The sequence below is a fragment of the Eublepharis macularius genome, chromosome 1 (genome assembly GCF_028583425.1).
Source record: "Eublepharis macularius isolate TG4126 chromosome 1, MPM_Emac_v1.0, whole genome shotgun sequence".
Taxonomy (NCBI): Eukaryota; Metazoa; Chordata; class Lepidosauria; order Squamata; family Eublepharidae; genus Eublepharis; species Eublepharis macularius.
The window spans coordinates 155,796,709-155,816,698 of NC_072790.1; the positions used below are offsets into that span (position 1 = coordinate 155,796,709).

Sequence of the window (19,990 nt, forward strand, 5' to 3'; positions counted from 1 at the left end):
TGTTTGTCTGATGTAGAGAGTGGAAGGCCATTGCTGACACTTGATAGCAAATATAACATTTGAACATTGCTGATGGGTGGGAGCTGAGGAAGCGCTGCTATAAGTCAGCCATTAAAATGTTGGTATATTGTAGTGCCATGCGAGTGCCCATGGCACAACAACCCCCACCCCACATGTGTATGGGAAATAAGCCCTGAAGGAATTTCACCAGGGCTTCAGCGACTTCCACCCCACCATCAACCTGACAATGACTCAATCCACACAGGAAGTATATTTTCTTGGCACCACAGTATGAATACATGACAGAAGCTTAAGAACCACTTTATATATATACTAGAAACCTACTGATTAGCAAATGTATTGGGCAAACAGTCACCTAAACACATTAAACAACTCATCATGTACAGCCAAGCTCTACGTTACAGCTGCATCTTTTCCAACACCTGTGACAGAGGTTCTCACTTGTAGAATGTGCAACAGACATTTTTGGAATTACAATACTCATTTGACTTAGTAAGGAAACAGACCGACAAAGCCAGAATTATACCAAGGGATAACCTACTACAAGATAGGCCCAAATGAAAGAACAACAGAATGTCACTGGGGGTCACAAACAGCTCTCAGTTTAAACCAGTTCAATGCATCATTAATGACTTGCAACTTATGCTGGACAATGATGCTCTCCTCTCACAAGCATTGGGAGGCAAACATTTTCATGCCCACAGACAGCCTTACCTTAAAGAACGTCTCATTCACAATAATGTGTTTCCTAACATGGACTCTGGGAACAGGGTCTGCAATAAACTAAGATGCCAACTCTGTCTTCATATCTACTCCATCAACGTAAGCACTGGACCTAACCACACCAGTGATATCATCTCAGGTTTATTTACTTGTTCATTTTATCATCATCATCATCATCAACAACAACATCATCACAACAACATTCAATTTACATACAGCCCTTCAAGACAACTTAACACCCACTCAGAGCAGTTTATAAAGCATGTCATTATTATCCTCACAACAATAATCACCCTGTGAGGTGAGTGGGGCTGAGAAAGCTCCTAGAAGCCGTGACTGACTCAAGGTCACCTAGCTGGCGTCAAGTGGAGTGGGAATCAAACCTGGTTCTCCAGATTAGAGTCCCGTGCTCTTAACCACTACACCAAACTGGCTCTTTCAATGTTATATATGCTATTAAATGACAGCAATGTCTTTTCACTCTTTACACTGAACAAATAGGTGAGTCCTGGATTACAATGTAAGATTACTGAAATGGAATTAACTCACAAATTCAGAACAATGGACCCCCTGGGCTGATTTGAGACACAGGATTATCATCTCATTCTAGATGCTAACTTCTGCTCTTATCAACCTGCATTGTACCATTGTAACTTTACATCTTTACGCTCATCCTTACCATACCCCTCTCACCTTCTGGCTGGGATATAAAGGATCTCCATTCCTGCTTTTATCTGACAAATGGAACTTTGAGTCTCGAAAGCTTATATTCTCTTTATAATGATGCACATAGTAGAAAGCTTTGTTGTAAACTATAAAAAACAGGCAGATTTTCTTCTTAAATTTTCTGGTATGCTCTATTAACCATTCTAAATTTGTGATATGATCTCTAGTACTTCTTTTTCTGAATCCAGCTTGGATATCTGGCATTTCCTCTTCCATATATATTAAGAGTCTTTGTTGTAAAAATGTGGACATCACTTTGCTTGTGTGGAAAATTAACGCTATGGTCCAATAGTGGAAGTGTATGTGATTTGGTCTACAGGCATGGAATATCTAAATGCAAATGCTATCCTAATTAAATACTCTCTGGCAGACATGGAAGCTGAACTACATTTGTGGTATAGCTCCCCCACTACACATAAGATATTCTTTTCTCTCTTTAAAAGAAACACATAAAACCCCTCTACTGACAAGTCCTAAATATGATTTGATCAAGCCAGAAAAAGTGTTTTTAAAGGCCAAGTTCTTTGCTGACTGTGTTTGTTGTACAAACATCACCATGAGGAAGATACTGCAATAAGAAAATGAATAAACTCCATTGTGTCCCCTTGACTGTTAGTGCAAGGGAGTTAAAAGGAATACATATTTACTATGTCATACTAGCAAACATGCAGATTAATAAAACACCAAAACAATAAAACAGCAACACAATTATTGGGACATATGAAAACGGACAGAAAGAAATTGATTCATTTGAAATGTGGTGCTGGAGAGTTTTACGGATACCGCTGATGGCCAAAAAGACCAATAAGTGGGTTCTAGATCAAATCAAGCCTGAATTCTCCCTAGAAGCTAAAATGACAAAACCAAGGCTATCATACTTTGGTCATATCATGAGAAGACACAATTCTCTGGAAAAGTTAATAATGTTAGGAAAAGTGAAAGGCAGTAGGAAAAGAAGAAGACCTAAAACGAGATGGCTTGAATCAATAAAAGAAGCCATGTTCTCCAATTTGCAAGATGTGAGCAAGTCTGTTAATGATATTTTGGAGGTCTTTCATTCATAGGGTTACCATAGGTCAGAGGTGACTGCACATAACACACAGATTACCTGATTTTGCCAGCTGTTTTATCTATGGACTGTCTAATCTTCCGAGAAAATTGGAAGACTGAAGATAACAGCAAGGTGTCTCCCATGACCTGAAAATGTTTGAAGACAAAATGAACACATTTACTGACGTAAAATATTACTTTGCTGATCAGCACTACAGTTCCTATGCTACTTTCTAAAAATCAAGTGTTAATATACATTGGCTCATACAAGTTATGTGTCAAGCGAGCATTGTAGAAGATTTTCTCTCCAGACAGTTCTTCCTATGTACTTCTTCCTTACTTCAGGAGACGTACAGAATCATGTCAAACTATTAACTTAATATGACATGCTTATGTAAGAAAATTATATCATATATGACAAAGTCAAGAATCTGTTCTCTTAATGGGAAAACAAGCACTTTCAATCCAACTGTGAAGTTATGCAGTAGCATTCAAAAAGGAAAGGATTATATACTTTGAAGAAAAGGATTATACATTTCAATGTGTGTGAAACAGGAATTTCATGAAAGTACCTCCCAAAGCAAAGAAAGTATTATTACTGCGTAGCATTTTCTAGAACACTTCTCAGTTCAAATCTCATTTTCAACGGTTTTCCTTTATAAGAAATCAGAACAAGTGAGGGAACCTAACGGTGTGTGCCAGCATCAAATCCAAGTCTCAGTAGATTAATGATGACAAATGATGAGTGTGAAAAATGAATGTTATTGGGTTACATTCGACATTAGCGACATATACTAACCTTTATGGTAGCGTGTAAAGGGCACAGCATTCAAAAACAAGAAGGATATAATGGCAGTGCAGGATTGCTTGTACTATGAACAGCACATTGGCCGTTCACTCCCTAGCTTTCCCTTGCAGCTAATGCACATTTCCTGCTTTTTTCGGAATACACACAGTAGCCTACACCAGAATATCTGAACAGTCCCTTCCAACAGTAGTACTTTGCTATGCTTGTGTGAGTAACCGTTCTTTCTGGCAACTGAATAAAGTGGTACTAGTACATAATTTCCAGTTAAGGAGAGTCTCCCCAAGGCCTCTCTCCTCTCTGGTGAGTAGTTATTATCTATGCTACTTTCACACTACCAAGATCCCATGTGTGCATGCAGAGAAGATAGAGTGCACTGAAAATCGACTTATATCTGCATACAGGGATGCACGAAAAGGGAATTCAGAACTGTGCCTTGTAATACTTGGTGCACTGGCTGCGAAGCTGGGGCTAAATTTCAAACTAATGTACACATTGGGTTGCATCCTAAGGTCTGTCAGCTGTGGTCCACTCATGGAAAGGATATTTCCTGCCGTTCCATGCTTGCTGCTGTTCTCTGTGTGCCCTGCTTGCAAGGACCAGAGGATTCTTGGAAACAACATGAAATGCAGCAATATGAAAGTTATGGATCTTCTCCCCACCTGGCTGCTCAACTTGTGCCAGGAAATGTGACTTTTGCTTGTGTTAAGCATATTAAGATGCAACCCACGGTTTACTCTTTATCATTAAACACTAAAGGAGTGAGATTTTCTAGGAGCCAGATAGAAGAAAAATAGTCCTAACTTCTTCAGCAACCCAGGTGCCAATCAAAAAGTCCAGTCATTTTGGTGCAAATGATACTGACTACTTGGAGTTTTGCACCTCTGTTCTATTCATAATGAAACAAAACACAAGGAACACTGGCTGTCTTAGACTGTTCTCTTGCCTTTATGAAACTGGACCCAGATGTCCTCAATTCAAAACATATAAGTAGATAGTCCCTGTAGTGGTGCAGCTTGTCTGAAACAGAATGGTTAAACTATATAACCATTTTAATTGAATTATTTAAATGTACTGATGCTGAAATATATGGTTATGTGTGTGTCAGCACAAGGATTGTACATGATCCTTTGGGTTTGTATTACTAACCTCTTTTCATACTTCTTAGTGAGAAAGGGATAGAAATTGGAAGATATACTGTTCCCTCCCCCCACTTCATTGAAAATCCTCCTCAACCCCATACCTTCTATACTAATAATAACCCACAGCACTTGCCTCTAGTTAGAAGCAGTTGATGAGAGACACTGAGTAATGAGGATCCAAAACTGAATTATCACCTCCAATGGCTCTAATTACAGCAGAAGATGTAGTTCCCACCTAAGTGATTTGGTAATGAATGCTAAAAAAAGGCTGGTTATTGGTACCCTCTGTCTTTCACTAAGCTCTCGCTATAAAAACAAAAATAATTTCTAGATGAGAGGACACATACTTCATCCCTACTCCAGGTTCGTCGGCGTGTAATTGTTGGAGGTTCAGGAATATCTGTTGGTTGTGGTTTAGAATCACTGGGCCGATTGTTCCCATCGGGTGTTTTAGCATTTACTATTGGAGGAATCTTCCTGAAGTTTAGACTCTCATCAAATACACGGTCAACTAGCTGAAAAATAAAAAAGTTAATGAGAAATTTCATTTTCAAAAACTAGCTGGAGCTATGCATTATGAGGCCCATCTGTTCAAATGTTCTCTCTGTTTAAAGGATAGAAAAAATAAAAAGAATTGCAGCTGGTGGTTTCGCTGTATATTATGAAATAAGCTTTTATTAAAGTTTACTAAAAGACCTCACAATTTCCATTCAAGGAATAAAAGGATTTTCAGAGATTAAAATAGTATATGCTGCAACTACACATAGTAGACTTTATAATGCATTATTCCAATAATTTTAGTAAATTGATTTTCTCTTATTTTGAACATCAGTTATATTTATGGGTAAATTTCTAGGAAGCTAGCAGTAGGAAAGTGATTATTTTCAAAAACAATTATTTTAGTTTCCATGTTATAGAAAAATTTTTAGTTAGAAGGGAAACAAATTTATTTAGTAAAGATGTAAGTCAACATTACCTAACTCAGAGAAAATGCATATTTACATTAGCAGAGGCTTAGTAGTGTGGCTAGGAAACAATAAAAAGAAACCAACATGAAGACAGTATAAATCACACTGTAAATACAATACATGTGCCTTTTGCAATTAATTACTCAATTACTCTGTTACTCAAAAAAATTACAACAAACAATGTGGTTAACTAAGTACAAGAAGGTAAAATAAACTGAGACAAAAATATGAGAAAACATATTTCAGGGTTGGCATTGTATTTAGCTTGGTAGCATTTTCTTTTAAACCACAAAATATTTCATTTTAGGTACTTTGGAAACTAGATCTCCATACTCTAGATGGAAATGAAATCAACTGATGCCTGTATTAAAATGAACTCAAGGTATCATACATCCAATAGAAACCACACATTAGTTGCTATGGGCCATAATTCAGAATGTATCAGTATTTCAAAGCACTGATTTGTTTGAAACCTTGGGTAGTCAACAATGTGAAAAAATATGAAACTGAAGCCTGCCTTTCAGATTTTGTTCTGTTTAAAATTTATATCCATGCACTAGGCAGAAACTAGGATTCTTCTTCAGTTATCTGGGCAACACATTTTATTTCAGCATCAGCAGAATTAAATATTATTGTGTAAGTAACTGGTGACAGAAATACCTGCTCATGTCATGCATGAACACTAGCTAAAAAAAAAAAACAGAAGTTGAAATCAGCTTCTATGAATAGGGATTTCTACATTCACAGCATACCCAACTCAGAAAAGGACTTCTATGTGTATCTTTATCAAATACTACCCTACTCATGAGAGTAGATATAGTCTTCAAAACTGTTATTTATGCCAGGGATCCACATGAAGACATTAATATATTTAGTAAAAGAACTTGTTTTTGTGTGCTGTTATGCTACATTCTATAGAAATATTTTCTTTTATATGGTTCTTACCCATTTTTGCTATATTCCTGATTTTGATATCATTAATTTTCTCAAAACAATCAGTTAGTTATCCAAATTTTAATTTAGATTCTTATCTTCTATCTCTATTGAGCTGTTGTAGCATAGTGGTTAAGTGGTTGGCTGCAAATCAGCACTTTGTTAATTCAAATCTCAGTACTGCTGTGAGTTCAGTAGGTGGCCTTGGGTGAGCTCCTCATAGAATCATAGAGTTGGAAGGGGCCATACAGACCATCTAGTCCAATCCCCTGCCCAGTGCAGGATCAGCCTAAAGCATCTCTGACGAGTATTCATCCAGCCTCTTCTTGGAAACTGCCAGTGAAGGGGAGCTCACCACCTCCCTAGGCAGCTGATTCCACTTTTGAACTACTCTGACTGTGAAAAAGTTTTCCCTAATATCCAGCCGGTACCTTTGTGCATGTAGTTTTAGCCCACTGCTTCGCGTCCTACCCTCTGCTGCCAACTGGAACAGCTCTTTGCCCTCCTCCAAATGACAGCCTTTCAAATATTTAAAGAGAGCAATCATGTCCCCCCTCAACCTCCTCTTCTCCAAACTAAACATTCCCAAGGCCCTCAGCCTTTCCTCGTAGGGCTCAGTCTCCAGACCCCTGATCATTCTTGTCGCTCTCCTCTGCACCCTCTTGATTTTGTCCACATCCTTTTTGAAGTGAGGCCTCTAGAACTGCACACAATACTCCAGGTGTGGCCTGACCAAGGCAGTATAGAGAGGGGCTATGACCTCCTGCGATTTTGATGCTATGGCCCCTTTGATACAACCCAGGATTGAATTAGCCTTTTTTGCCACCGCATCACACTGACTGCTCATATTCAGTTTACAGTCCACTCTTACCCCAAGATCCCTTTCACATATGCTACTGCCCAGAAGTGTATCCCCCATCCAGTATTTGTGCTTCTCATTTTTGTGGCCCAGATGTAATACTGTGCACTTGTCTTGGTTGAATTGCATCCTATTCACAGCTGCCCACTTCTCCAGAGTATTCAGGTCTTGTTGAATTTTAATTCTATCTTCTTGGGTGTTTGCTACCCCTCCCAATTTGATGTCATCAGCAAATTTAATGAGCAGCCCTTCCACTCCTTCATCCAGATCATTGATAAAAATATTGAAAAGTACCGGGCCCAAAACCGAGCCCTGCGGCACCCCACTGGACACCTCCCTCCAATCTGATGAAACGCCGTTGACCACCACTCTTCGAGTGCGGTCCTCCAACCAGTTCCCTATCCACCTAACTGTCCTATGGTCTACTCCACAGTCTTCCAGTTTGCCCATCAGAATGCCATGGGGGACCTTATCAAAAGCTTTACTGAAATCCAGATAAATCACGTCAACAGAGTTCCCCCAATCCAGTAAGCTGGTCACTCGATCAAAGAAGGAAACCAGGTTGGTCTGGCAAGATCTGTTAGGAACAAAACCATGCTGACTTCCCCGGATCACTGAGTGGTCCTTCAGATGCTTACAGATTGATCCCTTTAAAATCTGTTTTAATATCTTCCCAGCAACAGAAGTCAGACTGACCGGCCTGTAGTTTCCCGGGTCATCCTTCCTCCCTTTCTTAAAGATTAGGATAACATTCGCTCTTCTCCAATCTTGTGGCACATCCCCAGTCCTCCAGGAGGCTTCTCCGCTCACCTTCCCAGCTGTATTGTGGGTATAATAATAACACTGACTTTGTTCACTGCTCTGAGTGGAGCACTAATCTGTCTAGAAGAGCGGTATATAAGTGCAGTTCTTATGATTATTAAAGATGCTGATTTTCTGCACTTTCCACCTCCTAGCTCTAATCAAGCTGATTTCTTTTTGACAGTGAGCTTTAGCTCACAAAAGCTTGTACCCCAGAAAATTCTGTGCATCTTTAAGGTGTTTCTGGACTCTAATTTTATTTTCAAGTAAGGCAGTGAGTAGACATGGGCATGAATTGAAATATGAATCAAATTTCATGACGAATCGAGCCAATTCAAGTATTGCGAAAACACATTTTGTGGGGCCACGTTTTTCACAAAACCCATGACTGTTGGGGCTGATTCATTTGATTCATGAATGCTTTGTGATGCTAGACAGGCTGGTGCCGATCCATTGATTCCCTAGGCAACATAGGCCTGGAATGTCTGCAGACCTTTTTTTGCCATGGAACCCCCAATTTTAGCCCACATAACCTTGACAGGCAGCTCTCCCTGACAATCTGAGATCTCCCATTCTGTTCTATGAGAGCAACGAGCAGGGGGGAGATGGGCCTTCTGTAGCCATGGGAACACCAATCTCATCCCTCCAAACCCTGTTAGGCAGGTCTGTCTGGCAACAGGAGAGCTCCTATTCTGCTCTGTTTGAGCATTTCTTATATAAGGCACAGCTCTGTACTTTCTGCTTCAGTTCCAGTAGACAGAGGGAGAAGGAGGAGCTGTTGCTGGGATTTGGAGCAAGAGAGAGTGGATTTGGGAGCTTTGGGCTAGATTTGCTGCTGCTTCAAAAGAGACTGAAAAAACTCTTATTTTCTGCTCTTGTCCTTGTTGGGAAGGTTGTTGGGTGAGGGTGCCTTCGAAGTCTCCCTGCGAGTTTGGCATCTCTGGGTATGAATGGGGCCATTGTAGGGCCCTGGGATCTGACAATTAAAGAACACAACAAATTGTTTCATGAAACAGAACAATTTTGTGAAAGTTTGTGGTTCGTGGAACGCAACAAACCATGAAACTCAGAGTTCATTTTTTTCCTGCTTTGTGCCCATCTCTACAGTTCAGGCAATATACCCATACACTTTAAGTTTTGAATGATGCTCTTCTTAATTTCATTGTTGTTGTTGTTATAGTGCCACTGGCTTGCTAAATATTTTCCAGCAAGTTTTATTAATACGTTACTTTTCTTCCATGGGATGGAGAAGATACTATTTTCTCCTATTTTATTCTATGGGATGGAGAAGATACTATAGCTGCATCCTAAAACTACCTTTCTCTCACCAAGTTGCCAACCCTGAAAACAGAAGGAAGAGCTGAGAAACAGACAAAAAGTAGTATGGTTAAAAGGGAATGGTCATGGCACCAAAACTTTGGAACTCACTCTCCAGCAAGACTGATCTGTCTCCTTTGATCCACCAGCATGTGAGGAATTTGTTTTGCTTGTCATAGCTCCAGTAACTCTAATTGGCTCTCCTCCCTTATTGTGTTGTTATGCATGTTTGTCTGTTTATATGTTTTTATTGAATTGTTTATTTTAATATATTTTATTTTAAAAGATGTTCTAATGTTTTGATGTTTGGTGCCTTGGGAACCCTATTTGGGTGGCAAGGCAGCAAAATAAATAAATGTTGATTATTTAGTTAATATACTCATTGACATTTGGATAGTGACTAGACCATCCAAATCTGCATACAGAAACAGAAAACATCATGCTAGTGATAAAAACTGATCTGCTGCATTAGGCAATATTAATTAATTTTGGTAATATACTGTGAAGTGGAAGTTAATTTATTTGCTTGTACTAAGCTGTAGAAGTAATGACTAGTAATACTCAAGGCAATCTAAGAGCACTGACAATCCATTGTATCTCACATTATGTTTTATATATCTATGTATATGCATATCTTTTCACTAGGAAGGACAGATTCTACTCACATGCTTCTGAGGCTGTGGACAAAGAAACAAGCAAATCACTTTATGTTCAACATAAAAAAATGAACACAGTCTGTTCACACTATGGCCATTTCCTCACAGTCTATAAATAGTGCGAGACTCACGGAAGGCTGCTGGCTTCCTTGCATGATTTTTGACGCCATCTGTTTATAAAACTCCACAAACGTGATTTGTGGCATTTTATAAACGGATGGTGTTAAAAATCGAGCAAGGAAGCCGGCAGCCTTCTGTGAGTCTCGCACTATATTGAGACAACGAGGAAACGGCCTTTGACTTATATTGCATTTCTAAGCAATATGTTCAAAGACTGCTGGAGTTAAAGTTTTGGTCAATGTATAACACAACCATAAAACTAAAGGAATTAAGCAATAGGAGTAAAATTATACCAAATTAAAGTATGCCAAAAGGATAAAAAAAAAGAAATAAAGAAAAGGAAGAACCTTATGCATTTCTCCATGAAGATCTCCTACCTCTTCTCTAGTGTCTATGGCAGAGCCAGGGGTGGTGGCAGCAGTGCTTACTGTGGTACTGGGAGCAGTGCCTGATGAAGTCACCGAATCTATCTCTCCTGCTACATCATTGATTTCCCGTGCGATAAGAGCCAGGTCCTGACTGATCCTATCAGAAATTAGCACAGTATAGTTAGTTGAGATGGATTATGCACAGAAGATAACAAAAGCTCTAAAATGTGATTTTGTGCAATTGGAAATATGCTGCATTTTTCGGTAGTTATTGTTAAAATTATATCATAGATACTAGAAGTTGTGCTAAAGTTGTTCCATCAGGTACACTCTTTGTCCTTCTGTCATGTCTGTCACCCATCCATGCCATTATTTTCAGCTGAAGTGTTGCTGTGAACTAATGTTTTGTGCTGAACCACTGTTCTATGCTGTGACTTGGTATCATATTGCTGATGCCATAACTTGCTTTGTATTCACAGGCCTGCTGTATCCAGAGTGTCTTATTTCTTGTGCTTTGAAGCTCAGTGTCTGACCTTGCAAACCTGATAGTTCTAAGGGGAAAGAAGAATACCGTGTTTCATTCTTAATCTGTTGCCTCTCTCCTTTGTCTAGACGAAGCATGTAAACTATTTAGGGAGTTCTCAGAACTTCGTGCCAAAAGTTATGTTTTCCTGTTGGGAGGGGGGATGTGTACTTGGGACCTATAAGAACTGTAACTTTTACAGATCTTGTTATTCCTGTCAACCTTCTGTTCAACCTGTGGACAATGCTATGGACATGATTTGATTCCTTGAATAAAGCCTTTTCACCCAAGACCATGGAGTGCTTGTTGTGAGGGTACAGGGATCTATCTGCCATAGCTTGTCATCCATAGACCTGACACCTTCACTACTTAAGAACTCTATCATTCTTCTGCAACAACTGTATAGTTGTGTCTCTATATTTTAATAAGTAAAATCCACAGTTGTACAGGATTATTTATATAGTTTAGACTATGGAACAATTGTGGTGCTTCCTAACTTTGCCATTAAGAAATCAGTCACAGAAGAACTATATAGTTCTTGTACCATATAAGAATAAATTAAGCTCAAGTTTGCTTACCACTTTCATCCACCTTCCATACTCACTAGTTTTTCAACTTCCCATGTCCAAAACACATTTGCTATCACTTGCTAATGCTCACACTTCATTACTAGATTCTTATAAAACAAGCAGCTCTTTCCTCCTCCAATGCCTTAATCCTATCAAGAACACTATACTGTTGCCTGTAAATCCATCCAGTGCCTTTCTCTTCCACTGTTTACCAACAAGTTATATACTATTTTTGTAGATACGGCCAAGTGCTAAAAATGTAATGATAATTGATTAGCATAAAAATCCAAATGATAAATATATCTTTTATGTATTAAAGTGGAGTATACAAGAACAAGATAGCTGTAGTGTTTAACACCTACAAAGATATTTAAACTGCCCCCAAATTACTTGTTAAGCAACATTTAAGGAAAAAGTCCAAAAATCACTGAAGTTATTGAACATAAACATCTTGAACTCTTGCCATTCCATACCCTGCTCTAAATCCATTCTTATATAAGACACTTATCAAGATATAGAATATCTCCATATTTTTGGAACATACAAAAATAGTTTTGTGGCAACTTAAAAACTACCAGATATCTGAGATATACAGACAGCATATCAAAAATATATATAACTACAAATGGAAATGGCATTGCTTCAACAAAATAAATACATAAACATAAGAAGAATGAAGTTAGAATAACAGGATGACTTCTCATTCACTTCCCATCAAGCCTTCTTAAATATCTTTAAAAAGTTCTGGTTACAGAGTAATCTAATACATCAGGATAGTAAAAATTAAAATAATTTAAGTAACTGAATATATAGCATACCAAAGATTTTACCTTCACCTTTAAACTGGAATCCCTTCCTTGCCCTTTGTAGCAGTTCTTCTCCCTCATCCCTACAACACCGGATCCCTCCAGTAACAAAAAATGATTTGGGGCTCATATATTTCCTCCTTGCCCTACCTCTCTCCTGCTTGTCAAGAGCAACACCAATTGGTAGATTCCATTTATGCTCATATGCAATGTTCCAAGTTTGGTGTTGCCCTCCACGTGGTGCAGAGGACAGGCAAGAATGTGCAGTCTGCTCCAGATCTCACTGTATGAATGGAGATAAATATCATCCAAATATGTCTTTTATGGAAAGTCCTATATATGATGTGCAGGTACATTAGATGTAATCACAGCGTATGATTTAACATAGATGCTAGCCCCGAAAAAATTATGCGCCCAAACCACACACAGAGCAAATCACCCCTTTTCAAAACATGTATCTTTATCAGAACCTGTTTTGAAGCATAACCTTCTCTACAGCTAATTAGTTACTTCACCAACTACCATCCTCACTCTTGCATCTCCTTTTACCTTTGCCCAGTGCCTCCAGTTTAAACTCTCAGGTTTCTGGGCAGGAATTAAACCACTTTTTAAAGATCCTAAGATACTGATGGCATGATATAAATGTTAAATAGTAGCAGCATTTCAACAGTCTGTATTTGGGAATATTATATTACTTTTTTTCTGTTCTAGTAAATAAAGCTGTGCCTGTTGTCACTTCAGAGATATTCTGCTCCAAATTTCTATACATAAACCCAATTACATTGCTTAATGCGTTGTCTCTCCCCCCCCACCAAAGAATGCATTCCTTGAAAGCAAACCTTGCTATTTCTTCTCGATGAGCAGTCCAATCACGAATGTAATCTTCTTGTTCCTTTATCCTATGTTTGAAGATATTGCTAGCTTGGGTTGGAGGTCCAGTGTTCTGCAATCGAGTAGTTTTCAGGGCTGGAGAAGTACGTAGACGGGCATGTTTAGGGGAATTACGGTTTGATCCAAATTCATCTTCTGAGGTGGAAGCATAATCTGTAGGAAAGCGCCTCCATCTTGAATTTACTAAATTAGTTTAATTATTAAAAAAGAATTATTATGGTATCATTTGCAAGAAATAAGAAAATTATGTTTTAGAAACAATCACATGACACACCACAGCTGCTTATTTCCAAACCCCAAAAGTATCTTATAAATGTGTTTGCTTACTAAAGCTTAAAATAAAGCTACTGTAACAGTGGTTAAATAAATAAAAGTGGATTAACAAAATGTGAAAAACATGCTATTTATACAATGATGAGTTAACAAGACAAGAGTTCTGCTTTTCTGTTTAAAACAAGGTCTCAAAGTAAGGGCCCAATTCATTGTTATTTTCCTATACAGCAAGTCTGTACTTTTTCTGCAAATTTTGCCCATCATCAAAAAGGCCAACTCTACAAGAAATAACATAGGAAAATAAGGACTATGACTAAAACAAAGTAATTTTAACAGAAAAAAGTCAGTAATTCATCTTATTTAAAATTCATCTTGGAAACATGAAGCAATTTCTGCTATTGTTAGAGCAGAACAGATGTTAAACAGTGGCAATGAAGATCAGTTATTACAGATTGAGGATTAGTATTTGATTCAGTTAGCATTTCTTTAAAAAAATACAATTATCTAAAATGGTTGTTGTGGGTTTTCCGGGCTGTATTGCCATGGTCTTGGCATTGTAGTTCCTGACGTTTCGCCAGCAGCTGTGGCTGGCATCTTCAGAGGTGTAGCACCTCTGTCTTTTGGTGCTACACCTCTGAAGATGCCAGCCACAGCTGCTGGCGAAACGCCAGGAACTACAATGCCAAGACCACGGCAATACAGCCCGGAAAACCCACAACAACCATCGTTCTCCAGCCGTGAAAGCCTTCGACAATATTATCTAAAAGTTTCTGCTGAGGTTGTTTAAGTGCACACATATTATTTTTTGAAATTTGCTTCAAACAAGTGTATCTCTTCAGAAAATGTTGAGATCTACAATTTAGATTATAATAATGTCCATTAAAGATAAAAAATGAGAATTTAGAATACAGCGATATTACACAGCTTGATCAAATGAAGACTAAAAGGCATATTACATTACCAGATTTTCTATGAAACTACTTCCAATTTCAGTAGTTAAGTCTATTACTTTTCAAGCTTCAAATTAATTTTTATTCACACTATTAGGGTTGACTGGGTGAGTTAGCAGAAAAAGCACTAGAAAGCATGCAAAAAAAAAAAGAGTAACTAAGGGCCGAAGACTATTTATGAGTTGGGCCCAATGTTTGAATATATGTTTTTTTTACTTTGAACTAAATTTTGTTCATGTTCTGATGTTTAATAGTCATAACAACAGAACTGCAAAAAAGCCAACATCTTAAAATTTAGAGCTAGACCCATAACTCTGCATTGTACAACAAGAGCATTTAAAGTAAAAACTAAAAAAAAATCCCAAATATTTATGAAATTTTAGAAACAAAACATGATTTCTAGTACTCTACCACTGTAAGTTTCAACTGCAGGAGCTGGGTCTGGAAGAAGATGATTTATCTCTGTGTACAAAATATTTTTTTATTGTGTTAATGAAGACACACAAATTTAAAGCATTTACTTAAAAATAGTCTGATAAAATGTAGTTATTTTTTCTTCATCACTTGTTTTTAATTGGTAGATTAAGAAAATTACTGAACTGATTTGCTAGAATTAATTTAGAAAAAACATTTATAAATCTATGTTATAAGCAGGAGAAAATACAAATTATTTTAACTTTTTAAAACTATTAAAATTAATTTGTAACAGTGAGGGATTCACATATACCTTCTTGAAGTTTTAGGCATTTAAAATACTTGCTTATAATAAGGAAGTTCTCTATTATGTTGCCAATATGGCAAGAGAGAGATATTGCTTCATTCTATCCAGTGCTCAACTGAAGTACCGGAACACGTTGAATGATAGAAGCAGAACCACCATGGTGATGAATAACAGACTTAATTTTTTCCTATTTTTATCTGTTATCTCTTCTAGTCTCTGAAGCACTATGCTTAAAACATCCACTGAGACACCACAGAGATTTTTTCTTTTCTTAAAAAAACTCACCCTGCAGATACTTGATTAATACTTCATTAAACAAGATTTAACATGCTAAGAGTAAAGTGGCTTTAGGACACCCCCACCCCCACCACCAAGTTTTAAGCTTGCTCATTAATTAAGTGTTGTATCTACCTTTCACTCTAATAACAGATACATATTTTGAAACATCACTCAACAGGGAAAAACGTCAAGTAGGTAAGCTTCAGCCTCATATACAATCTCTCCTCTGACCCATCACTACAGGCAGAACATTTCAACTGATCTAGGCTGTACCACCAGCTCTGACCCTAAGTTTTTAATTATGATGTCAGACAGAAAGTCTACCTAGACATTAGATTTTGACTCACAGTGAGAATGGAAAAGAGTTGTGTTAAAATTCAAGATTTGTACTGCATTGAGGTTCTTCTTTAGCAATCAGGTAAATGCTGAACATGTACAAATTATCCATCCAGCATAAAACAGCACGATTTGTTCCAAATAGAGCTGCAGGGCTTTTTTTCAGCTGGAATGCTGTGGAACGGAGTTCCGGCACCTCTTGAAAATAGATGAAGCTGAAGTTGGTTCCCAGTTCCTTATTCGCAGTTCCTTATTCCTTATTCACAAAGCCAAAGAAAAATATTGTGGAAAAACTGAAAAACTCTAAACTCCAAAATGAAGTTTGCAGGGGCACATATTATACACCTCCATATTCAAAAGACTCAGCACTCTAAGTGGACCTATACTGGGTCATCCTACAAAACCCAGATCGTGAGTAAACAGCTTCAAAATAGGATGACCCAGAACAATTCAAAAAGAAGGGGCGGCAGCTGCATCAGAAAAAAACTTTGGATCACCCCAAATCACACACCCCTGCACACCAGAGACTGCCCCCTACAAGAGGACATGTGCTGGTGCTGATCCAGTCTCTGGTTCTGGACCTAAGGCCTCGAATGTAGCCTGCCTCCAAGAACCTTGTATTAGACATGGCTTTGAATAAAGAAGTGGTGAAAATATAAGCCCCCTGCACCCCAAAATAATCTTTGGATCACCCCAAATCACACAGATCTGAACTCCAGAGACTATCCCCTACAAGAGGACATGTGCTGGTTTTGTTCCAGTCTCTGGTTCTGGTCCTAAGGTCTCCTATGTGGCCTGCCTGGAAAAAACTTGTATTAGACATTGCTGTGAATAAGGAAGTGGGGAACTATAAGCCCCCTGAAACCCAAAAGAATCATTGGATCACCCCAAACCACACAGATCTGAATGCCAGAGACTGTCCCCTACAAGAGGACATGTGCTGGTGCTGATCCAGTCTCTGTTTCCGGAGCTGAGGCCTCCTATTTGGCCTGCCTCCCAGAACCTTCTATTAGACATTGCTGTGAATAAGGAACTGGGGAAAATAAAAGCCCTCTATGCATCCAAACAATCTTTGGATCACCACATCTCATACAGACCCGAACTCCAGAGACTGCCCTCTACACGACAATATGTGCTGGTTCTGATCCAGTCTCTACTTCTGGAGCTGAGGCCTACTATTTCACCTTTCTCCCAGAACTCTGTATTAGACAATGCTGTCAATAAGGAACTGGGAAACATAAGGGCCGTCTGCATCCCCAAATAATCTTTGGATCACACCAAATCTCACAGCCCTGCACTCCAGAGACTGTCCCCTACAAGAGGACATGTGCTGGTTCTGATCCAGTCTCTAGTTCTGGACCTAAGGCCTCCTATGTTGCCTGCGTGGAAAAAACTTGTATTAGACATTGCTTTGAATAAGAAAGTGGGGGAAATATAAGCGCTCTGCCTCCCAAAGTGGTTCTGGTGCTGTGACCTCCCTTTTCGGCTGCCTCCAAGAAGCTTGTATTCAGAACAGTTTCTCTTTCAAAGAAGCCCTGGTCTCGGGTCTGCTCAGATTTGGAGCCTGGACTAGAGTGTTAATTTTTATGCCCTTTCCTATTATTCCCAGTCAGATATACTGTAAAACCAGCACATGTCCTTTTGTATAGGGACAGTCTCTGGAGTTCAGGGCTGTGTGATTTGGCGTGAGCCAAATATTGTTTTGGGTTTCAGAGGGCTTATACTTCCCTACTTCCTTATTCAAAGCAATGTCTAATACAAGTTTTTTCCAGGCAGGCCACATAGGAGGCCTTAGGTCCAGAACCAGAGACTGGATCAGCACCAGCACATGTCCTCTTGTAGGGGACAGTCTCTGGAGTTCAGATCTGTGTGATATGGGGTGATCCAAAGTTTTTTTCTGATGCAGTTGCCGCCCCTTCTTTTTGAATTGTTCTGGGGGCATCCTATTTTGAAGCTGTTTACTCAAGATCTGGGTTTTGTAGGATGACCCAGTATAGGTCCCCTTAGAGTGCTGAGTCTTCTGAATTTGGAGGTGTTTAATATGTGCCCCTGCAAACTTCATTTTGGAGTTTAGAGCTTTTCAGTTTTCCCACAATATTTTTCTTTGGCTTTGCGAATAAGGAATAAGGAACTGCGAATAAAGAACTGGGACCTGGGAACCAACTTCAGCTTCGTTGAAAATAGTCACATGGCCGGTGGCCCCACCCCCTGATCTCCAGACAGAGGGGAGTTTAGATTTCCCTCCGCGCTGCTCCCTTCTGTCTGGAGATCAGGGGGCGGGGCCACTGGCCATGTGACCATTTTCGCCAAGGACTATTTAAACTTTAAAAAAATCCCCCCTTGTTCCAGCTGACCCAAAGTGACGTCATTGTGCGGTCCCTGAGTTCCACCACTGAGTTCCACCACCTCTTTTCCCAGAAAAAAAGCCCTTGCTGCCATTCTTACTGAGTTGTCTCATGGCCATCTTGGGACTTTTGGACTACCTGTTTTTAAAGGTAACTCAATTTTTTTCTTCTGGACCGAATTACATAGTGTTCTCATTTCTATTTTATTTCTTATTTTTGCAATGTGCAAAAACAAATGAAGGCTTTAGACAATATGAAGCAGGAAGAAACAGCAAGTGCAAATGCTTGGCACTTTCTGCCTCCTATGCTCCACTATGTCATTTGAAATAGACTTTCTACCTCTCTGTGTCTGGTGCAATCTGACAACAAGTTTAAAACATAATATGCTAAAACTTGCTAAAACATCTCAAAGTACAGATGATGATACAGTGCAATGACCAACACAAATAGACCAAGGTACAGGAAAAAAAACAACCAGACGCGTTTCGGCCCTAAGGCCTCCCTCAGTGGTCAATTGCAAACAATTTAAAATCAAACACACCCACACACATAGAAACCAATCATGAAATGCTCCCGGTGTTTTATCTAGAGCTGTAACAAAAGAAGAAGGGAGGAGGAGATTTTTTAAAAAATATAATATAGTCTATTACTATGTACTAGAATTATTTTAGGTAAAATACTAAATCAAAATTTACCTCTAGTATTGTGTGATGAAATGCAAATATTGCAGTAGACCCAGAACTGCATTCACACAATGCTCTTCATTTATTGTTGTACTTTATAGAAAAAATGTACCAAATCTGATAATTATTCCATAACAAACTCTTAATTATCTCCCCAGGTTCTCAAAACCAACCTGAGGTTGGTTTGTGATTGGGTTTTGAGATGTTTTAGCAAGTTTTAGCATATACATGTAGCCTGCCATTCAGGCCTTATGTTTTAAACGTGTTTTTAATCTACACTTGTGCGCATCTATAATAAATACTTTTTATATATATTTTTAGGTTGTTACTTGACCCCATTTCTGTTTCCCTGCTTGTTTGGGTTGAGTTTGTGGGGATCTTCCCCCACACCCCCTTCTTTCTTCCTTGTTGCAATCTGACAACTGCATTTGAAACATTTCATCATAGGGCAGGAGAGGAGGAAGATGATAAGGTTTTGTTTTAGATAATGTAGATGAATATGGCACACAAAACATGCAAGGTATTTGGACTTTTTGCTCTCCTTGAAATTAACAACATCCAAAACTGGTTTAAGGTAATTTGAGTAGAATAGCCCTTGTTCAACAAACACACACCTACCGCAACAGTCTCTCTATTTTATTTTCTATTTCAGTTTTTCTTCCCTCAAAGTAATACCTAGTAGTACTCTGGCTATTCTTAGTTTAAAGGACGAAGGAACATTAATTGCTGCACCAGACAGTCATATTCCATAGCTATACTAATAAACCGTATTTTTTTACAGTTTTGGAATTATTTCACTGTGTTTCTGGAATTGCACATATATATTACTATGTTTTTTTTTAATCGCAGTATTGTTAGTATCAAGATCCTTTTGGTGGATACAAGAACAGTATTGCTTTTTAGCTTTGACTATTAAACAGATGTTGACTACTTTTGAGTTAAACCATAGTATTTGTTGATCTAATACAGTAGCCTCTGCAGATGTTACAGAGGGGTTCTATTCAAACATTGCAGGAGCCTACTGGTCATGAGTATTAGGAGTGTGCAAATCCCTGTGATTCACTCAATACATGCTATCCTGTAATGTATAAAATGGATGGCATGGGAAAAATCCATGTCATTTAA

General features: G+C 38.6%; 1 protein-coding gene across 2 annotated transcripts in view; it reads right to left on the reverse strand.

Annotated features, from left to right (window-relative positions):
• The window catches only part of CEP170 (centrosomal protein 170), a 188,745-nt gene that overhangs the window by 41,097 nt on the left and 127,658 nt on the right, over window positions 1-19,990 (reverse strand). Inside the window, exons 12-15 of one of the 2 annotated variants that reach the window (XM_054985890.1) lie at window positions 13,227-13,353; window positions 10,469-10,646; window positions 4,815-4,982; window positions 2,579-2,667 (exon numbers count right to left, since the gene is read on the reverse strand). In XM_054985890.1, coding sequence (XP_054841865.1) covers window positions 2,579-2,667; window positions 4,815-4,982; window positions 10,469-10,646; window positions 13,227-13,353 — 562 coding nt within the window. Of the gene's footprint in view, window positions 1-2,578; window positions 2,668-4,814; window positions 4,983-10,468; window positions 10,647-13,226; window positions 13,462-19,990 lie in introns of both variants that reach the window. The other variant, XM_054985885.1, reaches the window with a different exon arrangement.